Source organism: Pungitius pungitius, unplaced genomic scaffold (assembly GCF_949316345.1).
Source record: "Pungitius pungitius unplaced genomic scaffold, fPunPun2.1 scaffold_48, whole genome shotgun sequence".
In the NCBI taxonomy this organism is placed as follows: domain Eukaryota; kingdom Metazoa; phylum Chordata; class Actinopteri; order Perciformes; family Gasterosteidae; genus Pungitius; species Pungitius pungitius.
In genome coordinates, this window is record NW_026909802.1 from 561 (window position 1) to 22,964 (window position 22,404).

At 40.6% G+C, this 22,404-nt stretch overlaps 1 protein-coding gene and 1 long non-coding RNA gene across 2 annotated transcripts; one reads left to right on the plus strand and one right to left on the minus strand.

Moving 5' to 3' along the window:
* Positions 1-418: 418 nt before the first annotated feature.
* On the minus strand, positions 419-1,962 carry LOC119210302 (uncharacterized; the record flags this gene model as incomplete). Its single annotated transcript, XM_062560313.1, has 5 exons — positions 1,828-1,962; positions 1,526-1,742; positions 1,180-1,317; positions 670-887; positions 419-572 (listed from the first exon to the last, which is right to left on the minus strand). Coding segments are annotated over exons 1-5 (862 nt in total), but the record flags the coding sequence as incomplete, so codon positions are not given.
* Positions 1,963-11,208: 9,246 nt separating this feature from the next.
* LOC134109763 (uncharacterized) lies at positions 11,209-11,766 on the plus strand. The gene is made up of 3 exons (XR_009943162.1): positions 11,209-11,253; positions 11,360-11,558; positions 11,665-11,766. It is a non-coding gene; the product is annotated as an uncharacterized LOC134109763 (long non-coding RNA).
* Positions 11,767-22,404: the final 10,638 nt, after the last annotated feature.

The window sequence follows — 22,404 nt, forward strand, 5'->3', positions numbered from 1 at the left end:
TTTATGTTTCTGGGATGAATTAATGGATGAATTAATCAAAGGTTTTTTGTTTAATCAAACATTTCTTGGTATTCCTTTCTGTGAACACCATTTGAGGGACACTAGAAACACTTTTTTGCAAAAAGTATCTGTGATTGTGAACTTAGGGTGTATTGTTATGTGAACATGCACAACAAATGTGAGAAAATAAGAGGACAGTAAGGAATCAACACACAAAAATGTTTTTACTTTCAGGACATGAAGAAGTGCCTCACAGCTATTTCCAAGCTTCTTTGGTGGTGAAGTTGGTGAGGGGAAAAGGGATGGGAGTGCATTGAAGAGGGCAAGCGTGAACTCCACTAAAGAATAGAAAGATTGGTCTGAATGGTCTGAATATGGTATAAATCAAAATACATTTGCATATGGAACCGCAACTTACCTCCACGGACATCCAATGGAAAGGGGGGTTTCAGGGCTTTCTTCCACACACCATAGAACTGCACCTTGGCACAAAAGTCTGCCCATCTTCCTTTCACTTCCTCGATGTATCTGCTGTTGGTGCCACCTACTATGCGCCGCAGCTCATCCATTGCCTAAGACAGCATTGTGCACAGTTATTCAACCATTGGACATTTAGAACACAGATGGATAGACAGTAATTCAAGTGCAAGTAGTGGAAAAAAAACATACATTTCGAACATCTCTAAAGCATGGATATGCCTCAAAGATTTTTGCAGGTCGGTCTTCTTCCCTTGTAACATCTGCATCAATGAAAGCCCGTCTGGCCTTAAACTCAAGGTCTAAAACTTGAGCAACATCACTTTGATTGGGTTTTGCATTTGGCTTATTGTACATGTTGCTCAAGGTTTTGTAGTGCCTAGCCTGCATTTTCAGACTGTCCTGGCCGACTGAAATGGCAAAAAACAGAGCAGACATTTCAACGTAAACACAACTTTATTGCATTATGCAGGTCGGTCTACTTCCCTTGTAACACTCAAATCAATTAACTTAATTGATACAATAATACAATAATTTTATGTTGTTTATATGAACAATGGGAGTTGTCTGGAAAAAGTTTCCATTAACATCCACAAACTAAGGAAATTTGAATTTAATCTCCAACCGTTTAGACTCTGATTTGCCACTCTGAAAGTCATTATCATGGATAACAGGCTGAGGGGTGTGCTGAGGTGGGCTTACCAACATCATCCTTTGCAGGCGTGGTTGGTGAAGCGATCACAGTCCTGAGTGAGGAGCCTGAGGCTGATGCGGATGGCAGCAGGAAGGTTTTGGTCTTTGGCTTCCTTGGCACAGAGGGGGGTCGATGTGCTGGGAATGCTTTTTGGGGAAATAATGAAAGAAATAAAACACAAATAAAAGCATGACAACAAGCAAAACCGGCAGATAAACACAGTGCATGCCTAGCCATAAACTCTGGCTTGACAAATACAGACAACTATAGTTTCATTACATGATTAGACAATTTTTAGACAAAAAAACAGTAGTCTAACAGCACCCCTTCATTTTTTGCAAACAATTTGCACACCTTCACTGGAGTTGTCCTCGGTAAGGTCATCATTGCTCTCAAGAAGTAAGGTATTATCACTTGAGTTGCTTGTGTCTGTCCAATCCGTCTCCATGTCTTGGTTGTCTGCACTGAAGAGAGCTGTCTTTGCCACTCCTCTTTGTGGTACAGAGCCTTGCTTCTTCCGTGGGGATCTCATATTTTGGAGTCGCTTGTACATTTTGGTGTAGATAGTCAGCTGTGGTAAAAGAATGTTAGATACGTTGTTTGTCTTGTTGCTGACCTGCCCAAAGTTTTGGTTTAGATAAAAAAATAATACTTACATAAGGCATGTTTGGATCATCATCCCGTAACATTGGGTAATAGTCTATAATCTTCTGTGACATGGCTCTTATTTCCAATTTTGACGGGTAACTGACTTCTTTCCCCATGGGACTAGCACGCAGGATAGCAACCATATTGGTTATTGTGTTCCTTACAAGTCTGCAACATAGCTCCTTGGACAGTTTGTAATTTTTTTCCTTTCCATTGCAGAGCAGTGCAAAGTATTGACTACGCACCATGTCTAACTCTGAATCTGTGTACACCACATACTCTGGAGGGTCTGGCATTTTCATTTTTTTCTCAGCAGATATGGGGGTTGAGGTTTGAGGCTGGCATGGTGGCATGGCACAATTGTTGGCATCTTGGTCTGTGGTATTTTCACACTATTAGAATTGTGTGGAATGAAAACAAAATGCATTAGAACCATTAAAATGTATACTTTACTAGTTTTTACTCATTCCAATTTGTGTTTACATTTTCACTGATGAAATTCCAAAGTTTCTTTCTTTTGAGGAAATTCTCTGGGCCAGGAAAAAGATCCCTCAGGTCATCCCGGCTAAGGCCTTTCAAATGAGGTATAATGACTATGCTACATAACAATCTGATGAATGGCGGATGATTTACAATGTTGGGGGGGAAGGGTAACGTTCCCGCCCGCGGGACACTGCAGACCGCGTGTTTTTAAAATGTGGGATTTCTATTTTACAACCATATATTTTGCTTTAGAATTCTGACTCTTACTTAAAATGTTCCATCCTAAGAATATTATAAATTCGTTAAGCAAATGACGGTTGAGGAAAAACCCAGAAAGCAGAAAAATGTTGGATTTCAAATAAAAGTATTCAGTTATTAATAAAGTACACTCCATAAATAGCATCAATGCATCAGATATAAATTGTATTCATGACTTACCCTCCAACACCGATAGAGTGGCATCGTCAAAAGTATCCATCTTAGATTCATCAGCTCCCTGAAGCATTAACAGGCGGTACCGTAGAACTACCCGGGAAAACCCATAAACAGAGTTCGTTAGCTAACGGCTAGCGTGTAAAAGTGCACATTAGCTAACAATTAGCTAGCTTGCTAAGCATATACCGACATAGTAATATTTACTAATTCAATAAAGTTTACTGACATTGAGCCGCTCTTCTTGCACTTCTTCGTCAAATGTAACGCACCCAAATCTTTCAGTTACTCAAGCGGTGAACCGCGAACACTGACGTCATTGAGGTGGGACCGTTGGAGGACATGAACTGAGGATGCGCAGAAATGATCGGACGTAAACATGAACATGTTAGCAAAATATTATTTTTTAAAAACTTACCATCGTAAAATTAATTAAGTCGCATTTATAATTAGAGGAATGTATTGTTAAAATAATAACAAATTATTTCATGAGTGCCCCCCTCCCCATCCACCTCTAGGTCATTAGCCCGCGACAACAACGGTGCATCATGGCGGCGTGGAGGTGTATGATATGTTTCGTCTTTGTTGCTTTAAGTCTTAAAGTACTCCTTAGCCACATTAATAAAAGTCACAGTCGCAGCCCGGATTTTTGGGTTTACTGTGGTATTGATGGATGTGAACAGGACTTTAGAGTTTTTAACTCTTTCTTTCGCCACATTAAACGGACGCACCTTCAGTACTTGAGGACTGGATGCCCACCAAGCGGATGGAGTACGACGCCTTCTTCTCGGTCTTTGGGACAGGAAACATTTGGTGTTTCGGTGTTTGCCAGCTGTAGCACTCCTGCAGCGGCCAGCACTACGGCTGTCCCACCTGATGCCTCTTTACCTGAACCGTCACCACAGCCTGAAGCTGACGGCCGCCTTGAGTCCGTAAGTTTCCACAATTCAATTTATTTTCAATCTTATCGTGCCAATTAGGTTGCTCTCTGTGTGATGCTGACTTGTTATGTAATTTAATATTTTTGTCCTACATATAACGATATATTTAAATATGGGCCTCATTGAATCCACACTGCGAGTGTGCGCGTTAATCATGCATGATTTGAGTAGCCTATGCACACTTTCTCTTTCATAGGTATAGGTACTATCTCCATTGAATGCTAAGATTAAACATTAAAAAAAACATTTAATTCCTCTTACCTTAGACGATAGAGCTGCTCAGGTTCCAGACTAGTGAAGCGAATACGGGATTAAAATGAAGTCTTTCCCCTCTCGGGCATCTCCTCAAAAATGTCCATTTCCTTTCAAATCAATTGCAACTTTGACTGTGTCCATCTACTCGCTCTTAAAAAATTACAACTCATTTTATAAAGGAAGACGCTGTTGCTGTGACCTCCAGAACCAGACCTGATATAGCTAGATCCGCAGCGGCATTTGCCATCAGTGTCCGGGACAGTGCCAGTTATCACAGGTAAATTTATCTTCATGGGCAAATGCTTTAATGGTACTATTAATTTAAATTATTCTAATGTAAAATATGGGCCTGTGAATTATATGGGTGACAAAATTATTTACATTTTAAATATTTTCCCAGAGAACTGTCAACAGTGTCATCTCAGGGGTGCAACAGTACCAAGCTGCTCTCATTGACACACTAAGGGAGAGAATCAGAAGGGTGTTTGAAGAGAATCCAGACACAACTGCTCAGCTCCAAGGGGAGGCTTTGGCTACGTTTGATGCGTTCATGGATCCTTTCTCAACCACAGCATATGGACAGAATAAAACCATCCGGGAACTATTCAATCCAGTCAACCCAGAGGAAGTTGTGGTGTCCCAGAAGATTTGTTGGGTAAAGCGTGGTCTTTCAAGGGTCATGGCCTTAAGAGGCAAAAGTTTTTACTATGTACCACTCATTCAAAGTCTTAAGCAGTTACTGACCAATCCCAGAATCTTCACCATGTTAACCACTGTACCACAAAGAAGTGAGGGATTCTTGTATGATTTTACTGATGGAGCCCTTTTTACATCCCATCCATTATATTCTCAAAGGCCAAATGCATTGCAAATACTATCGTACACCGATGAAATTGAAATATGTAACCCTTTAGGCGCCCATGCCTCTGCAAATAAATTACTGATGTTTTATTATAGTTTAGGGAATATAGATCCAAAATTTAGGTCGAAGTTGGCTGCAATAAGACTCCTGGCTATTGCCAAGGCAAACAATATTTCTCAGTGGGGTGTTGATGTTATACTAAAAAGAATCCAAAAAGATCTGACACTTCTGTACAATGGTGTTAGGATTGACACCCCAAATGGTGAAATTGAGTTGTTTGGTGCTGTGATCGCCATATGTGGAGACACACTTGCTGGATTTAAACAAGGTGTTGGTTTTGCTTATAGCAAATGTAGACATTGTGAATGCTCCTTTGAGGATATGCAAAGTATTTTTGAGGAGAATAGGTTTGCTGAAAGAACTTTGGAAAAGCACATTAGGCAGTGTGTTGAAATAGATAAGGCAAGCACAGAAACATTAAAAGCATCCCTCAAAACCACTTATGGGATTAACAGAAGAAGCAGACTAGTTGATGTTCCAGCATTTGATCTGATCAAACAAACACCACAGGATATAATGCATGTAATTTTTGAAGGTGTTGCACCAATGGAAATAAAGCTTGTATTAAAAAACCTGATTCTGTCAGGACAGATAGAATTAGATGAGATTAACTCAGCTATTCTAAATTTTCCTTACTCACCTCTAGACATAAGAGATACGCCATGTCCTATTAGTGTCAGTACTTTAGCTGCTAATGACAATAAATTAAAGCAGTCATGTGGACAAATGTTGATACTTTTAAAAATCCTACCTTTTCTTTTGAACGGTATGGACAACGAGTATGTCAAATTTATTCTCAAGTTAATTGAGATTGTTCAAATTGTCCTTGCTCCTGTTTTCTTTAGAAACCGTATTACGGCTCAGACGCATGATTGAGCAACATCTGCATCATTTCAAAGAACTTTTCTCTGAAGCCAATGTAATACCCAAGCAACATTACATGTTACATCTACCAAGCCAAATCATATCTCTTGGTCCATTAATAAGAAGTATGTGTATGCGATTTGAAGCTAAGCACAGTTATTTTAAGCAGTGGGCTTCTAAGTTAAATTTCAAAAATGTCTGTAAATCGCTTGCAAACCATAACCAGTTCCTTGAATGTTGTCAAAATGAAATAGGCATTGAGCATCCAATTTTTGCTAGTGAAAGAGAATCGGGGCCTGTCTCAGCTGTCAAAAATTTTGATTATGTCAAGAGAAAAGTCAAAGATTTTCTAGGCGTAGAGGTCATGCAATCTGTTGTCTCAGTGAAATGGTACATCCTCAATGGCAATAAGTACATTAGTGGTAAATCTATGATTATTGTAGATGTAGATGATGCTTTCCCAGTGTTCGGACTGATAAAAGATATGTTGCTTTTGAGTACCAGCGTTATGAGACACTGAATTTGAGTCCAGAATTGCTGGCATATGAGGTGGCAGTTCCCAATGTTGCCCAGGCTACAGAATTTGTACATGAACTCATTGACTGTATTTCTTATTTTTCTGTTAGTTTCAAGGAACATATGTTTGTGCCAATAAAATATAGTCTTTGTGATATTATTGCCCACAGAAGTAGACATTAAAATGGAGGAATGAAAGGGAAGCATTGTTTTATTGGGTGATCAAGTTTGCCGGTTTCCTGGGCCTGTTTTTGTTAACAAACTGTTTTGGTCATTAAACAATTCCATGGACTGTATGGTGAGTTGTGGTGAAGGCTGTATAATTTATCCTCACATTGTCTGAACATGCTTGAAGTCAGAGCAATAATAAACTCTGTTTCTTTCAGATGCTTTTTGTGTGACTCTTGAATCAAGCAACTTGAGTTTACTGAATCTTAAAACAAGCTTTATTGATGAGAATTTGAGGGAGAGATGTAAAAGATCTTAATTTAACTCATTTTAAGATGTCATGCCTATTTGAGACAAAAAAGATAAGGTTGTGCTTGATTTAAGATTTTAGTGTAAAGTTAAACACTAAAAATAAGAAATTCACTCTTAAAACAAGATCAATTATCTAACACTTCTAAATCTAAGTTTTTTTATCTTGATAAGATTCAAATAATTTGCAGTGTACACATTCATGGACTAAAAGCTCTCCGTTTCTCATTCATTCTATTCCCCTTAATAAATCAACTTTTTGGCTTAGCTTAGAGTTATTGGCTCCTGAGATGTATTACAGTCTCCTCTCTCCAGCTCTGCACATTTTTTATTCAAGTCCCCACATTGTTTAGTCAAATAAAATGTTCAGCTGCATTTCGTTTTTTAATGGCATGTTTGGTGTTCGTAAAAATGCATTTAGGTTTTATGCCACCAAGTGTGGCTAAACATTCCAGAAGAGATTGCCCTGATGTGCGGCCATTTCAAAGTCGTTCATGAAGGTGGGCGGCTGCAGACGCTTCTGTCTGTGTCTGGGGGGGGACATGTGTATTCACTTTAATTTTTATTTTCTATATAATCCTGTGCTTCTGGATAGGATGGTCTGATTGAGTTAACTTACACTCCATCTTACAGATCACATGCAGGCCTTCGCAGAGATAGTAAAATTGGCAAGGTTAGGCCCGGCCATGTTTAAGCACGATCAACAGGTAGAATCTGCTGGCTTTTTTTATTTTAAAAGCTGTACAAAAGTCAAGAAGGACATGTTTGGTATCTTTGAAAAGGTCTCAATGTAATCCATGTAACATGTAGTTTGTCTTTCTTTAATCAGATAATGTTAGAAAGAGATAAAGGGCTATTCTTTAAATATACAGAAAATGATCCCATCCCCTTACCTGTGAGTGCCCCATCAAGGTATAGCGAATCAGAGAAGTTGGCTGTGAGAGCTCAGAACAGTATAAATACCGGTGGCAGAGCTCAAAGATTCAGTGTTTTGCTGACTTTAACTAGTTTGCTGCCGTTTCGGATTCCTTCCTTCCACACACACACGCACACGCGAAAAAATAACCCAAAGATGCTTAAATTCCAAACATCTGGCTCCGAGGGCGACGCTGCATTTGTTGCGGGAGAAATAGCCGTGGCTGCGGAGGTAGAGACGGCTGCAGATGCCGAGGCAGGAATTGTGTCATCGCCTTCTTCAATATCCACATCTTCTGGCTCATTTTCCACCAATCGTTCACGCAACTCCTTCAGCAGCATTAGCTGGCAGGATTTGTGTGTGAAGCTCTTGCAGATGTCCTTGTAGTTCCAAACTCTGCATTTCTGAGTAAACAACCGGCTGGCGAACTTCATCTTTTGCACCTCAAGCAGCTTCTGGCGTATTGTTCTTCATACACACCAGAGTAAGATGGACAGAGATGTTCTCCTAGGCCTTTTTGCACCTGATGCAGTGGACAACATGGGGCACCTTAGTCCTATGATGACAAATTGATAGAAAGGAACATTACATTACATGTCATTTAGCTGACACTTTTATCCAAAGTGACTTGAGTGCAATTTCATCAAACCACATTAAATAAAAAGAATCTTCAGAAAGAATTACTGAAGTGAACATTCTCATTCTAAGTTTGGAAGCCATCATAAAAAATCAGGTCTCTCAAAAAATCAGGAAACAGCAGGAAATTGTTACGTGGAGAACAGAGAACCCAGATGCAGAGGTACAGCAAAATGTCTTTTATTTCCTCAAACTAGAACTAAGGGGGACTGCCGTCGGCAGACGCAGTCCGGAATCAAACTTAAAGTCAGTGTGTTCCTCAGAAAGCAGCCACCATCTGCAACCCCCGGTTCCCGAGGTGACTCACAGCTGGCAGGTTAGTGGAGGTCCACAGGGAGCAGGTGAACAGGGTAGAGAACACAGGTGAGTCTCCAAAAAACACAAACAACTAGACGTGACAGGACAGGGCCGGGCCAAGGAGATCTCGAAGAGACAAGCCGGGCTGGTAACGCAGAGGCGTAGCATTCAACAATAGTCTGACAGGGAGGTAGATAAAGTCAAACAAATTAACCAGTAAGCAGAAACAGGTGAGTGAAGAATCAGTGTAAGTGTTGATTGGTATGGGAAGCGGCTGTGGGCGTTTAGGGCGAGTGAAAGCGTGTGTGGCCTTGCATAAAATACCTATAATTTTCATGAATTCTTTATTTTACAGAGATCTTCCTGCTGCGACAACATCAGTGCTAATCAAAATGAAAGAGGCTCGTCTGTACAACAAGTTCTCCACGGATGAAAAGCTCCTTTTGGACTTAAAAAGTACCTGATGGATGTCAACAATTGCCAACAAGAGATAAGATGTCTAAACACCTCAGTTGTCAGAACATTGATTTCAAACTGTAGTTTATTATCAAGATGTTAACGCTGATCTTTATTTATCGCTATTCTCTTTCCAAGGTTGACGTTTCCCGTTTCCTGCGGTATATGCAGCCGACTGGGGACGCGGTTACGCTGGAGTTTCTAACAAAGAGTACAGAGACCAAAGAGACTTCCTCAACTGTCTCAAGGGCGCTGAGCTGAGTGCAGCGACAGTACTAAATTACATTAAAAACAGGTTGGACCTAGATGTCTCTAACATGGATTTGCGAAACAAGTGCCAGGCTTACAGAGAACTGGTTGAGACACTGAGAAAGGCCACCTCAAAGACCCATTCCAGGGACGTGCTCTCCACACGGTAAGTTGGGGATTTTAATATTGATTCATCTATTTTATGTTTGCTCCTATAATCTTGAGGGTGGAATTTTAAAATTACTTTCTTTTTCTATCTAGATACTCACGGTTTGTGGACGGCACATGCGGCCTGAAAGTGTCACGCCCGGGAGGAAAATAGGAAGCAGGCGCAGGGTTCTCAGGTAGGAAAGGAGATCTTTATTTACGCAGCAAAAGGTCCTCCAGACAGAGTCTAAGGCGGGCTATGAAATTATCCTAGGTCACACTTCTTCCGATAAAATAAACCAGGAAGAAGTGTGGCTATAAAACTATCAAAAAACAAAATCACTCCGCTCTAGGAGGAAAACAAAAAGGCTTTTAAATTTATCAAAATAACAAACGCACTCTATTGACGGAGGCAACGTCCCAAAAACTAAATCACTCCTTCCGGAGGAAAAACAAAGAAACTATGAAAGATTAAGGTTGCATCTAACCTAGGTATACAAAACTTAAGCAAAACCAAAAACAACCTGCGTGGAGGTGAAGGCACTGGGCCGATCGAAGATCCTGAATAAACAACAAAAAGGAACCTGTGACGTGGCAGAACGAGGTAGAACTCATGGGTAATGACGAACACACTGGCACAGGACAAAGGGAGACGCAGACTATTAATACACATGGAGGGGAATGGGGAACAGGTGGACACAATCAGGAATCAGGGAAGACAATCAGACTGGTGACACATGAGGAAGGGTAAGTGACCTGAAACGAGAGGAGTTATTATTTCAAAATAAAACCGTAAATGACAAGACAAAATGCCCAACAGAGTAAAACAACAGACAATTTCACCGCGGTGTGACAGAAAGAGTGCCAGCGTGTTTTGCATGTCGCTGAAGCAGACTTCAACACATTTCGGAAGAGTGTCGCTGCCGAGGGCTCCGATGGGATCTCTGAGTCTGAGAGGACAAACTACAGATACTACTGCGAAGCGATCTTGGTGCTTCGCCACCTTCAGCGCCCAGGAGCAGTAGAAGGCTTTACTGTGAGTATACTGTAACAGCGTGAAGGAGTCCCTTTGACACGCTCCAATAGATTTATGGCCATATATTCATATATTTTCATTGCTTTGCAGAGTTGGTCGATCGGAAGATGTGCAACAACAGCCTCGTGATTGGCATCCGTTATCACAAAACGGCAACATCACAGCTTGCTACCTTTGCCATTACACAAGAGGAGGAGGCTGTAAGTTCTATACCAAACAAATTTACTTAACCTCGATGTGTAGTATGATACAATGTGTATGTCATTTGCTGTCAACTGATTGTTTCTTGTTCCCCACAGTGGTTTCAAGCATACTACGAGACCATTTGGATCAGATACATAAATCCCAGCGATCCCTGTGATCAATTTTTCCTATCGTTGAGAGGAAATCAAGTTCACAGCATGACAAGTGACCTCTTTCGTCTGCATAAGAGGTGTGTAGCTAATTGTAACTTAATCTCATGATGTGTATATATGATGTGACTGACTTTGTGTACCATATTAAATGAGCCACTCCCATCATAATTAACTGTTGTATGTTGTTGCTGCAGAATACAACGAAACAATCGTTTAAATCTTAATTTTACTCCTTTCTACACAAAGAGCCAGCCAATTGGAGAAGACTTCTGAACAAGACGTCCGCTCTTCAACCAAGAGATATGACGAGTTTACAACTTTGTTTCCGGTGATGACTGACGGCATGCCACGTCAAAGAAGCGAAGAACAGAAGCTGGTTTCCCAAACGACCACACCTTCTAGGATCGGTGGCGAGCAGAGCAGTACGTCAAGCGGAAAAAACATCTGCTCTGTAAGTACTCCAACCTATGAATACAACTGAGTGGAAAATAACTCAAACCCAGCAATTCAATTGGTTTTACTTGCATGACTGAATATATGTGTATTCTTTCCATCAGCCCGTTACACAATTCGCAAGCCGTCTGTCGAGAAGGTGGGGAGCTACATTGCCAAGGAAGGCTGGTTGAGCAACTGCCCCACTCCAGAGGCCAGCCTCCAGAGAAGCTGTGGAGGAAAACAAAATTATCCTGAGAAGTGTCATGAACCAGAAATGGAATGGCGTTGTCATCAAAAACTTCAGTAAAGAAAATGGGTTTGGTAAGTACAAAATATTCATTTTCTTTAACAGGAACGCTGAAATGAAATCTGTTTATGCAGTAGATATTTCGAAACACCCTAAAATGTCGTGTTTTCTGGATTACAGGAGTGGTTGCCAACAAGAATTTTGCCAAAGGTGACATTATTTGTGATTACCATGGCGAAGTTGTCACAGATGCTGAAGGGGAACCAACGTATGAAAGCCATAACAGACGGAGCTGTTTACTGGTTTTTCTTTAAGGCTGGGGCGAGGCAACTTTGCATAGATGCCCAAACTTTTCCGTGCAAGTGCCATCCGGAAATGCAGACGGTTGGCCGAATGCTGAACCTGTTGTGGAAGATTTTCATGCAATTTCATTTCATTCATGCAATCGGGAATCAGTTGTAAAGTCTCTTGTGAATCAAAGTTGCATTTTCCGTTTAAAAAAAAGAGGTCTGCAACAGCTATACATGGACAGGCAGTGGCAAGCTTCTTCTTAATGTTTTAAAGGAACACGGCTATATTCATACATGGCAGGGTTAACACGTTGGTTTTGTTATGCTAAAGACTTTGAGACAGGCAAGGAGGTCCGAGACGTGAAGGGAAACTCAAGGTGCTTTGATGTTTGATTAGATCTAGGACAATAGCCAAAGAAATTCACACCTTCTCCTTCCTCCACGCAGCGGTTTTATGCAAAGACAAATGGGATCAAAGAGGAGAGGTGCTCTGAGATTCTTCTGCTCAGATAGTTCCCACACAGCTGGTGTCTTGGAACTTCCTCAGAATTAAAGTCATGATTGGTTTTTGACATTAATCTAATAAAACATTATGGCATCATTATATTTTGCCATTACAAACCATTCCCGGAAAAAGCCTAAACTAAAGCCACTTCACTGTGTGTAAAATAAACGAAGAGCCCACTGATGTCATTCTCTTCAAAGCCATGAATGACATCAGAGTGGATGAAGAGTTAAAATTTGACTATGGGGTCAACAGATAGTCCTTTAGAGGGGAGGGGCTGGATGAGTAACCAGAAATAGAGCCTGGGCTGTCTCATCCCTGAGAGCGAGTGAACTGTTCCAGGGGTGGGGACCAGTATTATTATTTTTATTTATAGTTTCAATATTTGTAAAAAGTTCCTGACTGTTTTGTGTTCATATGGCAATAAACGTTTCTTCAACCTGACTCGGTGGCTGTGTGCCCCTGATGTTGTGGAGCAGCTCAGAGTCATTTGCTCCTAAGATGTATTACAGTCTCCTCTCTCCAGCTCTGCACGTTTTTTATTCGAGTCCCCACATTGTTTAGTCAAATAAAATGTTCAGCTGCATTTCGTTTTTTTTAGGCATGTTTGGTGTTTTTAAAAATGGTCACCACTGTTAATACACAATATAATTAGAGTCGATCAAAAGCACCTTTACACTACATAACATCATTCACTCATTCACACACCAATGACAGGACCTACCATACACAGTGGCGTCTGCCCAACCAGTAACTAACATTCACACACTGTAGTCACAGCTAGAGGAACAAGCGTCTTGCCCAAGGACACATTGACATGCAGGTTAGCCGCCCGCGCTCCCCATTCACCCACAGTTGCCCTAAGCTAATAAAACTAAGGTGCCAATTATTCCTTTTTTGCGTATCATATGCTTCACCTCCTCATATATTTGATTGGTTGCTGATCAGCGAGTGAGAAATATGCTGCCCGCGGCGTCTTCACCATTGTTTCAATGTATTCATTAGGAATCGGTTCTCCGTTGTTCAAATTACCTTTCACATTGTATAGGATATTATTAATCAATTTCCCCAAGTTCATGTGTTCTTTTTTTGTTCTATGTTAATGTAACCAGTCTGGGTTCTGGGGAAGGGTTCCGGGAATAACGAGGTCCGCACAATGAATCACGAGATGAGTTTTTATTATTTATCATCTGCCCGTTGTCTCCCACTGAGGCGCCGCTCGCTCCGTGCTCGCCCGCCTCCTGATGGTTCTCCTACTGGGGTTTTAAGCACAACCACACCAGTCAGCCTCTGCCTGATTGTGATAGTTGTCACCTGGCGCCGTTCCCCGAGCCGCCTCCCCCCTGCAGCCGAGCGGAGACCACGCCCGCCACCACAGTTAACTTTTCGTAAAATGGATGTATAATCAGTTATGACAAATCCATGTAATTGTGCAGTCTGTGTTCAATTTTCAATCAATAAATGTTTGTCACAATTCTCAACTTTTCTTTTAAAGTCTTCTAAATTCCCGTGTAGCCACGGATAGTGCTATTATTTGATTACTGTGTGGATGTTAAAAAGCCTTTAATTTTTGCCCACAAATGATCATTTACTCCTCGCGTGTTTCAGCATTAACTCTGATCATTTGTAGCCGGCATCGTGTGACGTCTGCTTCTGTTAGACTGATTAGAACTGTCCTAAACAGAGCGCTCTGTCGCTTCCACTCTGCTGCAACTCTCCCCATAGCAACCAGAGCCCCGCACACACAAGCAGCCGCTACGTCACACATAAACAAATGACGCTACCGGCAGCTAGCTTCTGTCGGCTAGCGCTACTATCGCGCTAGCTTTGCGGTGGCTGACAAGTTATGTCAGCAAGCGCAAACAAGTTGTACGAAGCTACTGCTTCTCTTTTATTTAGCCAGCTAGCCTACGTGGTAGATAAATGCACACGTGTTATCTATATCGATTATTATCTATCTGATGGATACAACTCTGTGTATCCGGAACATATATATGTACATAACACAAAATATTCCATTTCCAATGGTTTGCAGTATTGTTTATTTCAAGTATTGTCATTTAAACTATCCCAACGCTAAGCTCTGTTTACAGAGGCTCACCAAAACACTCCCACTTCCTTATTTTGATGGAACATTTGGTTAGAATCACTACTCAAGGTTAGAACATGAGCATGATAGGATTTGCTTCAAATTAAATATTTTTACAAAACTCTTTGAACCAATTTATTTTCAAGCCAATTATGAATATTTAACTTGGATTACCCATTTTGATAATTTAACACTGGGTTTGAATACTCATCTTTTTAGTAGAGTTTAGGTTACCCTAAGGATCGGTATATGCCTGTGAAGAACCTCATATGTACCTACCAGCTGAAACCCCATATTAATGACTCATTATGATACAAAAATGGAATTTCTTAAGGTTCATTTGTTCATATATACGTAGCAATTGCAATAACACATTTCCACTATTCATCCTGCATATATCTGTTAGAATATTGACTAAAGAGGGACGGATGACATGAATGAATAAATACAAATCAACAAAAAAAAGTGATTAAACAAAGAAAACATACATTGTTAGATCAAATGAAACAAACAAAATAGACAGGTGTCTTGTAGTTTTTAGAGATAACCATACTTTTCTTGAATTAGTTGTGTACGCTGTAAAGACCTGTAACATTGTGACCTTTGACCTGAACCACTACTCCAGTTATTATGTCATGGCTTAGTGTAAGGATAGTGTTTCTATAGCAACATGGAGGAGAGGCCTTAAAGACAAAAACAGGAGAAGCTTCATTCATGTAGTTAAAAATGTAAATAGCACATGCAAGTAGTAAGACTACCAGAGATATATTTTAAAAAGGATACACTAACAAGTTGTTATCGTTACTGCTAGTTTAGGAAGGAGCTTGATGCTTCACAAAATAGGGGCTGTGACATTGATGACTGACTGAAGACTCATCTGCAGCTGGTTCATTGCAGTTGCACACATGATCTCTTGCTTAAGAACCAACTGTTAGTCTCTGCTGAACGGACCAGTGGGCACCAATGGATGCACAAATGGAGACAAGGGGGTAGGAGGACAATGCTGGTCCTGAAAAAAGTAAACAGGAAGTTATTATTATGAACTGAAGATTGAAACTAAACGTTTATAATTACAAAATAAAATAAATTGAACTCGGCTGAAGGGCAGAACAACTTGTATCGCCAGTGCAACTGAATACGCTGCATGGTGTTCATCTTCATTTGTGTGTTTAGCCCTTTCTGCAGTCCTGAGTGTCTTCATTGTGAAGTGGAGAAATCACAGAGGAGAAGGAGCTGAAGGAAGAGGTGGATATAAATTACAATGTTATTTAAGATGTAAAGTTAGTGTTAATACATGTAGTGTTAGTGTTAATGCATTTATATAGAATGAATACATGAATGAAAACACAATTAAAAGAGAACATTAGGAGGCACATATCAAATAACAAAACAATACCTTATTATCTGTTGTGAAAAAAACTCGAAACTGACAGAGAGAACACGTGTCTCTGTGGTCCAGCCGTGAGGTGTCCACTGACAGTTAAGATAGTGCTCCAACATCTGCTCTGTGGTGGCATGATGTCTTGTTCGGTATGAGCTGATCCAGAATCTCAGAGTCAGAGAAAAAGTGAGGCAAAGACCAGCAGGTGTTTTCTCATCCTGTGCTTTAAAGATGACTCGGACAGCCAGGAAGTAAAATGTGTCTCTATGAGGTCTAATGGTGTTAGACAGTTCAGTTGGTGCTGCAGTCTTTGGCATGTCTTAGATGCTGTAAACTGATCCACCCATTGAGGAAGGAGATGAGGACAAAACTGGAAGGTGTCTTTACAGAGGACACAGGAGGATTGTGTCTCCCATCTATTACAAAGGAAACTTAACATTACAGAGGACATGTGAGAACTGTGTCTCCTGTCCATCAAAAAGGAAAATTAACATTATGAAGGACACATAAGAGAACGGTCTCTCCTGTACACCAGAAAGGAAAATTAACATTATGAAGGACACATTGTGATGTGGAGAGAGAGGACCCCAAAAAAAAAAAATAAGAGATGCAGAAAAAAATAATGATCTTTAATCAGAAGGTGGTAACTGGCGAAGGCAGGCACAAAAACGACAACTGAAGTCTTCTCAAGAAACAAACAGAAAGTCTCTCGGGTTAAACGAGGCGCTAGAGGTCGGTGGCAGGGAAGAGGCGTTCACTGTCCGTCATTCCCGACAAAGTCGACTGGCTGGGGTGGCGGCTGTTCGGCGGGGCCGGACGCTGAGTCTGGACAGTAAAAAACAAGGCGCAACAGGACACGACTGAGCATAAGAGACGGTGAGTGTGCCTCCTGCTTGGGTAGTGAAATAATCTGACAGAGAACAAAGGAAAAGGGGGGCTATAAATAGCAGAAATAATTAACAACATAGAGAACAGGTGTGCAACTATTAGTGTGAAAGGGGGGGAGATAATGGGATTCAGCTGATGAGTTCTGGAAACAATGTATGAGTAACTAAAGACCAGTAGGGGGAGGAAAAGGGACAGGAAGAGCCCAAAACCATGACACACATAAGAACGGTGTCTCCTGTACACCAGAAAGGAAACTTAACACTATGAAGGACACATGAGAAATACAATTAATTGGGCTGAAAGTAAGGGGTTTCAGCTGGTAGGTATCTGTACATCAGAAAGTATTACATCTAGAAGACATACTCTCTGATATACTAAATGTTCACAGCTGTGTACAATGCTGTATACAGCACTGTACACAGCTGCTGAGTTTGGGCCTGTGCATTTATCAACCCTGACCCAAACCCACCCTGATAAATGCACAGGCCATTGGTTTAGATTTTCCTTATATCAACAGTTAGATAATCCTAGACAAACTGTGGTACAGACAATGTGGTATTGTTAAAAAATACATTCTCAGTGGATGTTGGCCTTACCATGCAATTTTAAGAGCTGTTGGAGGAAAACATGATTGTGACAAGTGATATTATTTTACCATAGCAGAATAAAGCCCCGGTGGGGATAAAAAAAGAAAAGAAAATGTCTGCACAGAGGATAGTGATAAATCAAAAGTTTCTTTCTTTGTGCTAAGTTAGAAAATGTTGCCCTGTCCTGCTAAAGAATTCAAATCAGAGACAGTCTGGCAGGATGGGGGTTCCTGTCTGGACTTGATTTAAGAGTCGGGACCCGCACGGACAAACAGAGGTTTCTCTGTGTGTATTGATAAGGGGATCGGTTTCTGTTCTGACTAAGGAAGCAAGGTCAGCGGGTCAACCAGCAGATGTGTAAGATAAGGCGGGAGGGCCACACCACACTTCATACAACACTTTTCATTGTTTACGTTAGGCAAGGTGGTCTGGACATTGGATGTGACCGGATCCTTAGAGGCGGGGGAGAAGGTTCATCCCCTACGCCAGCTTAGGGCCAATAGAAATCTTTTCTTTGTCTTTTGGGTTATAAAACATGATGTTCTTGCTGATGTAAGTAAGTGTGTGTTCTTCCGGCCTGCGGGCCGGTAGGATTGCTCCTGCCTTTGCAAATGCAGCGCTTATACTTGACCTGTGATCTGATGAATAAATCTACCAGAACGAGAGAAGTAGTTTGGCTGAATTCTTACAGACGTCCCCATCCAGGCTTCACATTTTTGAACACGAGCCTCTCTTTTTAAATTACTAACAATAGTCATCCTCTGGATAATTGATGACAAGTCTATTAAATCAATGTATATGTAATGCTGAAAATGCGTTGGAATGCAAAAAGCTGAAATTAATTTCAAAAAGTTGCTTAAAGTACAGAAATGAAACAAGCTGAAAGTATTCTAAACATTGCTGAAAGAATAGAAAAAGCTGAAATACATTTAAAAATTGCTGAAAATACAGAAATGAGGAAAGCTGAAATGAACTTGAAAGAATTGGAAAAAACAGAAATGTTTCAAAGCTTCTATGAATTTGACAAAATACAGAACTAATAAAAGCTTAAATTACTTCTAAACATTGCTGAATCTTTTTTCATTCAAACTAAATGAACCTGGTAAATGGACTTGTACACTGCTTTTCTAGTCTTCTGACTACTCAAAGCGCTTTAATACTAGATGACATCTCTCACCCTTTAATACACTGATGACACAACCTACCATACACAGTGGCACCTGCCCATGTGCACAGAATAAACAAGACAGGAGAAGATCCTGGCAACAAGTCAAAATAAAATATAAAAACATTTTGCATGGTTGGTGAGTGCCTCAAAAGTTTGCAAATAGTGTAGAAATTACTGAGAGCTTCGTGGCGCTCCCATGAAAAACGCCCCTGGATACTTCCGGATAAGTTAACCGTCATGTCTTGATGATGTCATAAAGATGCGCGGTTTTGTGAAATAAAGATGGACGCATATAGCGCCAATGACTAATACAAGTACTACGTGTTTCACTTGGACAATTAAATGTTAGTGGACACACACAAATACTACAGCCCCCATCTCGATTACAATTGTTCACTCCTCAGTGCGCAGTTTCGCCCACCAGCGGACCCCCTCCTCCCCCCTAACCCCGGCTGGTCCACCGTAACTTTTGACGTGCTTATTAACCGACGGACCTTCTTGCGGTCCGATGAAGGTTATTAATAGTATATTAAGTTGACGCTTTGTTGCGTAAAATAAAGACCAAACGATTTCCTGTCATTCGCGTAAGAAAACAAACTCACTTGTCTGCAGCTCAATCACCGAAAGAACAACGTCACGCCCCTCCCCCGTAACTTTTTACGTGCTTATTAACCTACGGGCGAAAAGGTTATTAATAGTATCACTCGTGTAAGAAAATAAACTCACGTGCATGCAGCTTAATGACAACACCGAAGGAACAACGTCACACCCCTGGTTTAAGTCTCCAGCGGGGAGTAGCCTCGTTAGCAGTTTAGCTAGCTAGCACTCTAACATGTTTGAAATATCTTACCGTCCAGCCTCCACATTACTCACGGTCTGCTCGTCTGGGGTCTCCGTCCCAACTGACGACACGCACGTCCATGTACGGTTAGCTAAACACGGTTAAACCTACACGTCCCTGAGTTACGTCTTTATGGCCATTGTTAGGATATTCCTTATCTACCCGAGTTGGTTGATAGAAGAATCCACTACAGGAAATTAGTTAAAAAGTTTAACATTTATTTAGAAGAGAAAAAGTTGTACATGAGCAATTCTCCACAGATATATCTGGAGACAATGAAATACGCATCGCAAGCAGATCCCTTCCAAAGTCCGCCTGCCTTCTGACACTGACCTGTTTTAATCCCTCTGGTGCCCTTGAACGTTGGTTCAACCCAGTTCATCCTTCTGTAACAAATGCCTTCCCCGAACAATGAGACTCTCTCCTGCAGCCTTCGGCCTTGCCCTGAAAATGGGTTCAAACTGGCTCTCCCTTCGGTCGCAGGTGTTTTATCTCAGATAATATTTTATCTTCATTTTTCCTGTGTTCTCTCTTCCACCATTCACATTGTCTGCCTTATAAGGACCGATCCGGTCACGCCATCTGTCCTACAAGCGGACATCTATTCTACAAGCTAAAAAGTAAATACAAGAAGACACACACACAGAGATCCCCACATCCCACAGTCTTTACACACCAGAAACCTGTCTAATGCATTCTGGACACATGAATGTTCCAGAACATTCCATGTTAATCATAAATAAATACTGATTTGATTACAGCAAAAACAATGTCGGCAGTTTTGACTGAAAAATAGGCTAAAGAATATTTCGTTTTGTATTGACAGGTGTAATATTTGTCTTTGCTGTAATCAAATCAGTATATGTTTAACAAGTATACTACTGCTTGAGTGCAGTAAATTAATGGGAAACGTACATGTGTACAGACAAGGCTAGCAGCTCCAGCGCCACGCCAGACACATTTCTAATGTTTAAAGACAGAAAAATCCAGTCAACAGAAACGCCACACTCACGGGACGCAGCCAGTGTGTAGCCGGCTTAATAGTCTCATGAAGTTTCATTTCTAGGGCACTGTTTAATCTTGCTAGGTTTGTCTTTGAATAGCTGCAAATATCACAGAGACAATGATGAGCACCCTGTCTCGTGAAGACTTGTGGGATCTTTTCCCAGGCCCAGAGAACTTTTTACGGAGAAAAGCATTTTGGCGTGCCTGTCACGGTGCATCGGAGGAGGTCAGTTTCTCAGTAAAGTGGTCTAAACTAACCACTTATTTAAGTTTGCAGCAGCAAATTGAGCTACAATAACAACAGCATAGAGTTTTTGGAACAGGCATGGTAGTCTACGTGTGTGCTATTCAGTTTAGATTCATTGTTAGGTGTTCAGTTAGTTGTGTTGTCACAAAAAACAAATGTTGATTTTTGCAGTAGTTCATTATCGTTTATTTTACAGGAGTCTGGCCAAGAACACTCAAAATTATCGGGCAGTTCCTCCTTTAATACATCATCCACTCCTGTGAACGCAAGTCCTGCAAACCACAAAACCCTTGAAAAGGTTGTGAAGTTATCCTCTCCAGAATATGTATTGCACACCGACACAGAACTTGAGCAAGTCCGACAACAATACTTTGAGTTGTCAAAGGAGCTCAGATGCCGGCTCATTCGAAACACCATGACCAGTATGATTGCAATTCTGAGGGCAAAGGGGGATGGAGAATCGCACAGATACCCATCAAAGCCAGAAATTACAGCAATGGCAAAGAGAATAGTACGGTACTACCCCATGCTACAGGAACAGGGCCTCTATACATGGGTAAGTGAAATGCATCCAGTGGATGACTGTTTTATGTTGGACATTTTTAGTAGCGATTTAAAAAATGGATTAAATGTCTTGTGCAGGTCACTGTTTACACACAGCTAAACAAAAGATTGCAAAATGTGAGACATTCAAAGAGGTGAGCTGTAACTAATGACTATTTTCATCAAAGATTCATCTGTTAATCAATTTCAAGATGAATTTAATTGATCAGTTGTCTGGTCAATATAAAGTCCAAGGTGATGTCCTCAAAAGCCTTGTTTGGTCCATAACCTAAAAATATTAATTTCACTGTCAGAGGACTAAAAAAAGCTAGAAAATATTCACATTTGAGCAGCTTAAATCATATTTGGACATGAAAAAAACAAGGAAAAACATCAAAATGATCAATCAAATGGATTGATTTAGTAGTAGTACAACTAATTGTTTATCTGGCTAATCTTTGCAGCTCTACAAAAAAGGCGCTGTCTTGAGCAGCCAACAGACACGGATGAAATGGATTCAAGTGACTCAACAATCATTCTAGATCTGTCCACAGAAGGAAGTGGAAGTTCAGGCAAAGAAAGTGAGTTAGAAGGTGAGTTTCAACCTGAAGAAGCACCATCTGCACTCTCCAGTCCTGATGGTGAGTTTGTCCAACTGCCTCATGACTGTGTAATGGGGGTGTGTGCATCTTTGTAGGGGTTTACTTGTGTTCCTACATGCAATTGTATGTGATTGCATGACCATATGAGTTTTACGCAAATAGTTCTCATGCATTTATTATACAAATAATTATTTGACTTTTTTTTCTCCAAAAATAGGTATTTGTTATTTTCTCCAAAAATAGGTATTTGTTATTAAGATTTGTTAAAAGATTTAATTCCATGAAAGTTTAAGTTAATTATTGTACAATTTCCATAGCAGTGTTTTTTTATAAACAGGCATATTAATTATGTATTTTTGTGTCTTACAGCTAACAAATCTGCAGATGTTGACAGTCCAGACACCTACAGTCCAGCAACCTTGGCCAAGCACTACAAGACCCTACAAACTTTGTATAAAAGAAAAAATCCAAACCACCAGGACGTCTCTCATCTCTTGGATTTGGAATTTGTAGCCAGAAGAGCATTCATTGATTCAAATACCATTCGCGAGGAGGACAGACACCAGAAGGTTCTAAAAGCATATCCTTGTTTCAAGGATGTTGGACACGCAAGTCATTATTGACGGTGCATGATTAAAACACAATGTTTAAAATACAAATTGTGTCTTAAATGATATATTCAAATGTCTGTATTGGTATATTTGATATTTCGTAGGTGATGGAGGAGCTTCAACGCATTTTAGATAATAATACCAACTTCATCGATGAACTGAA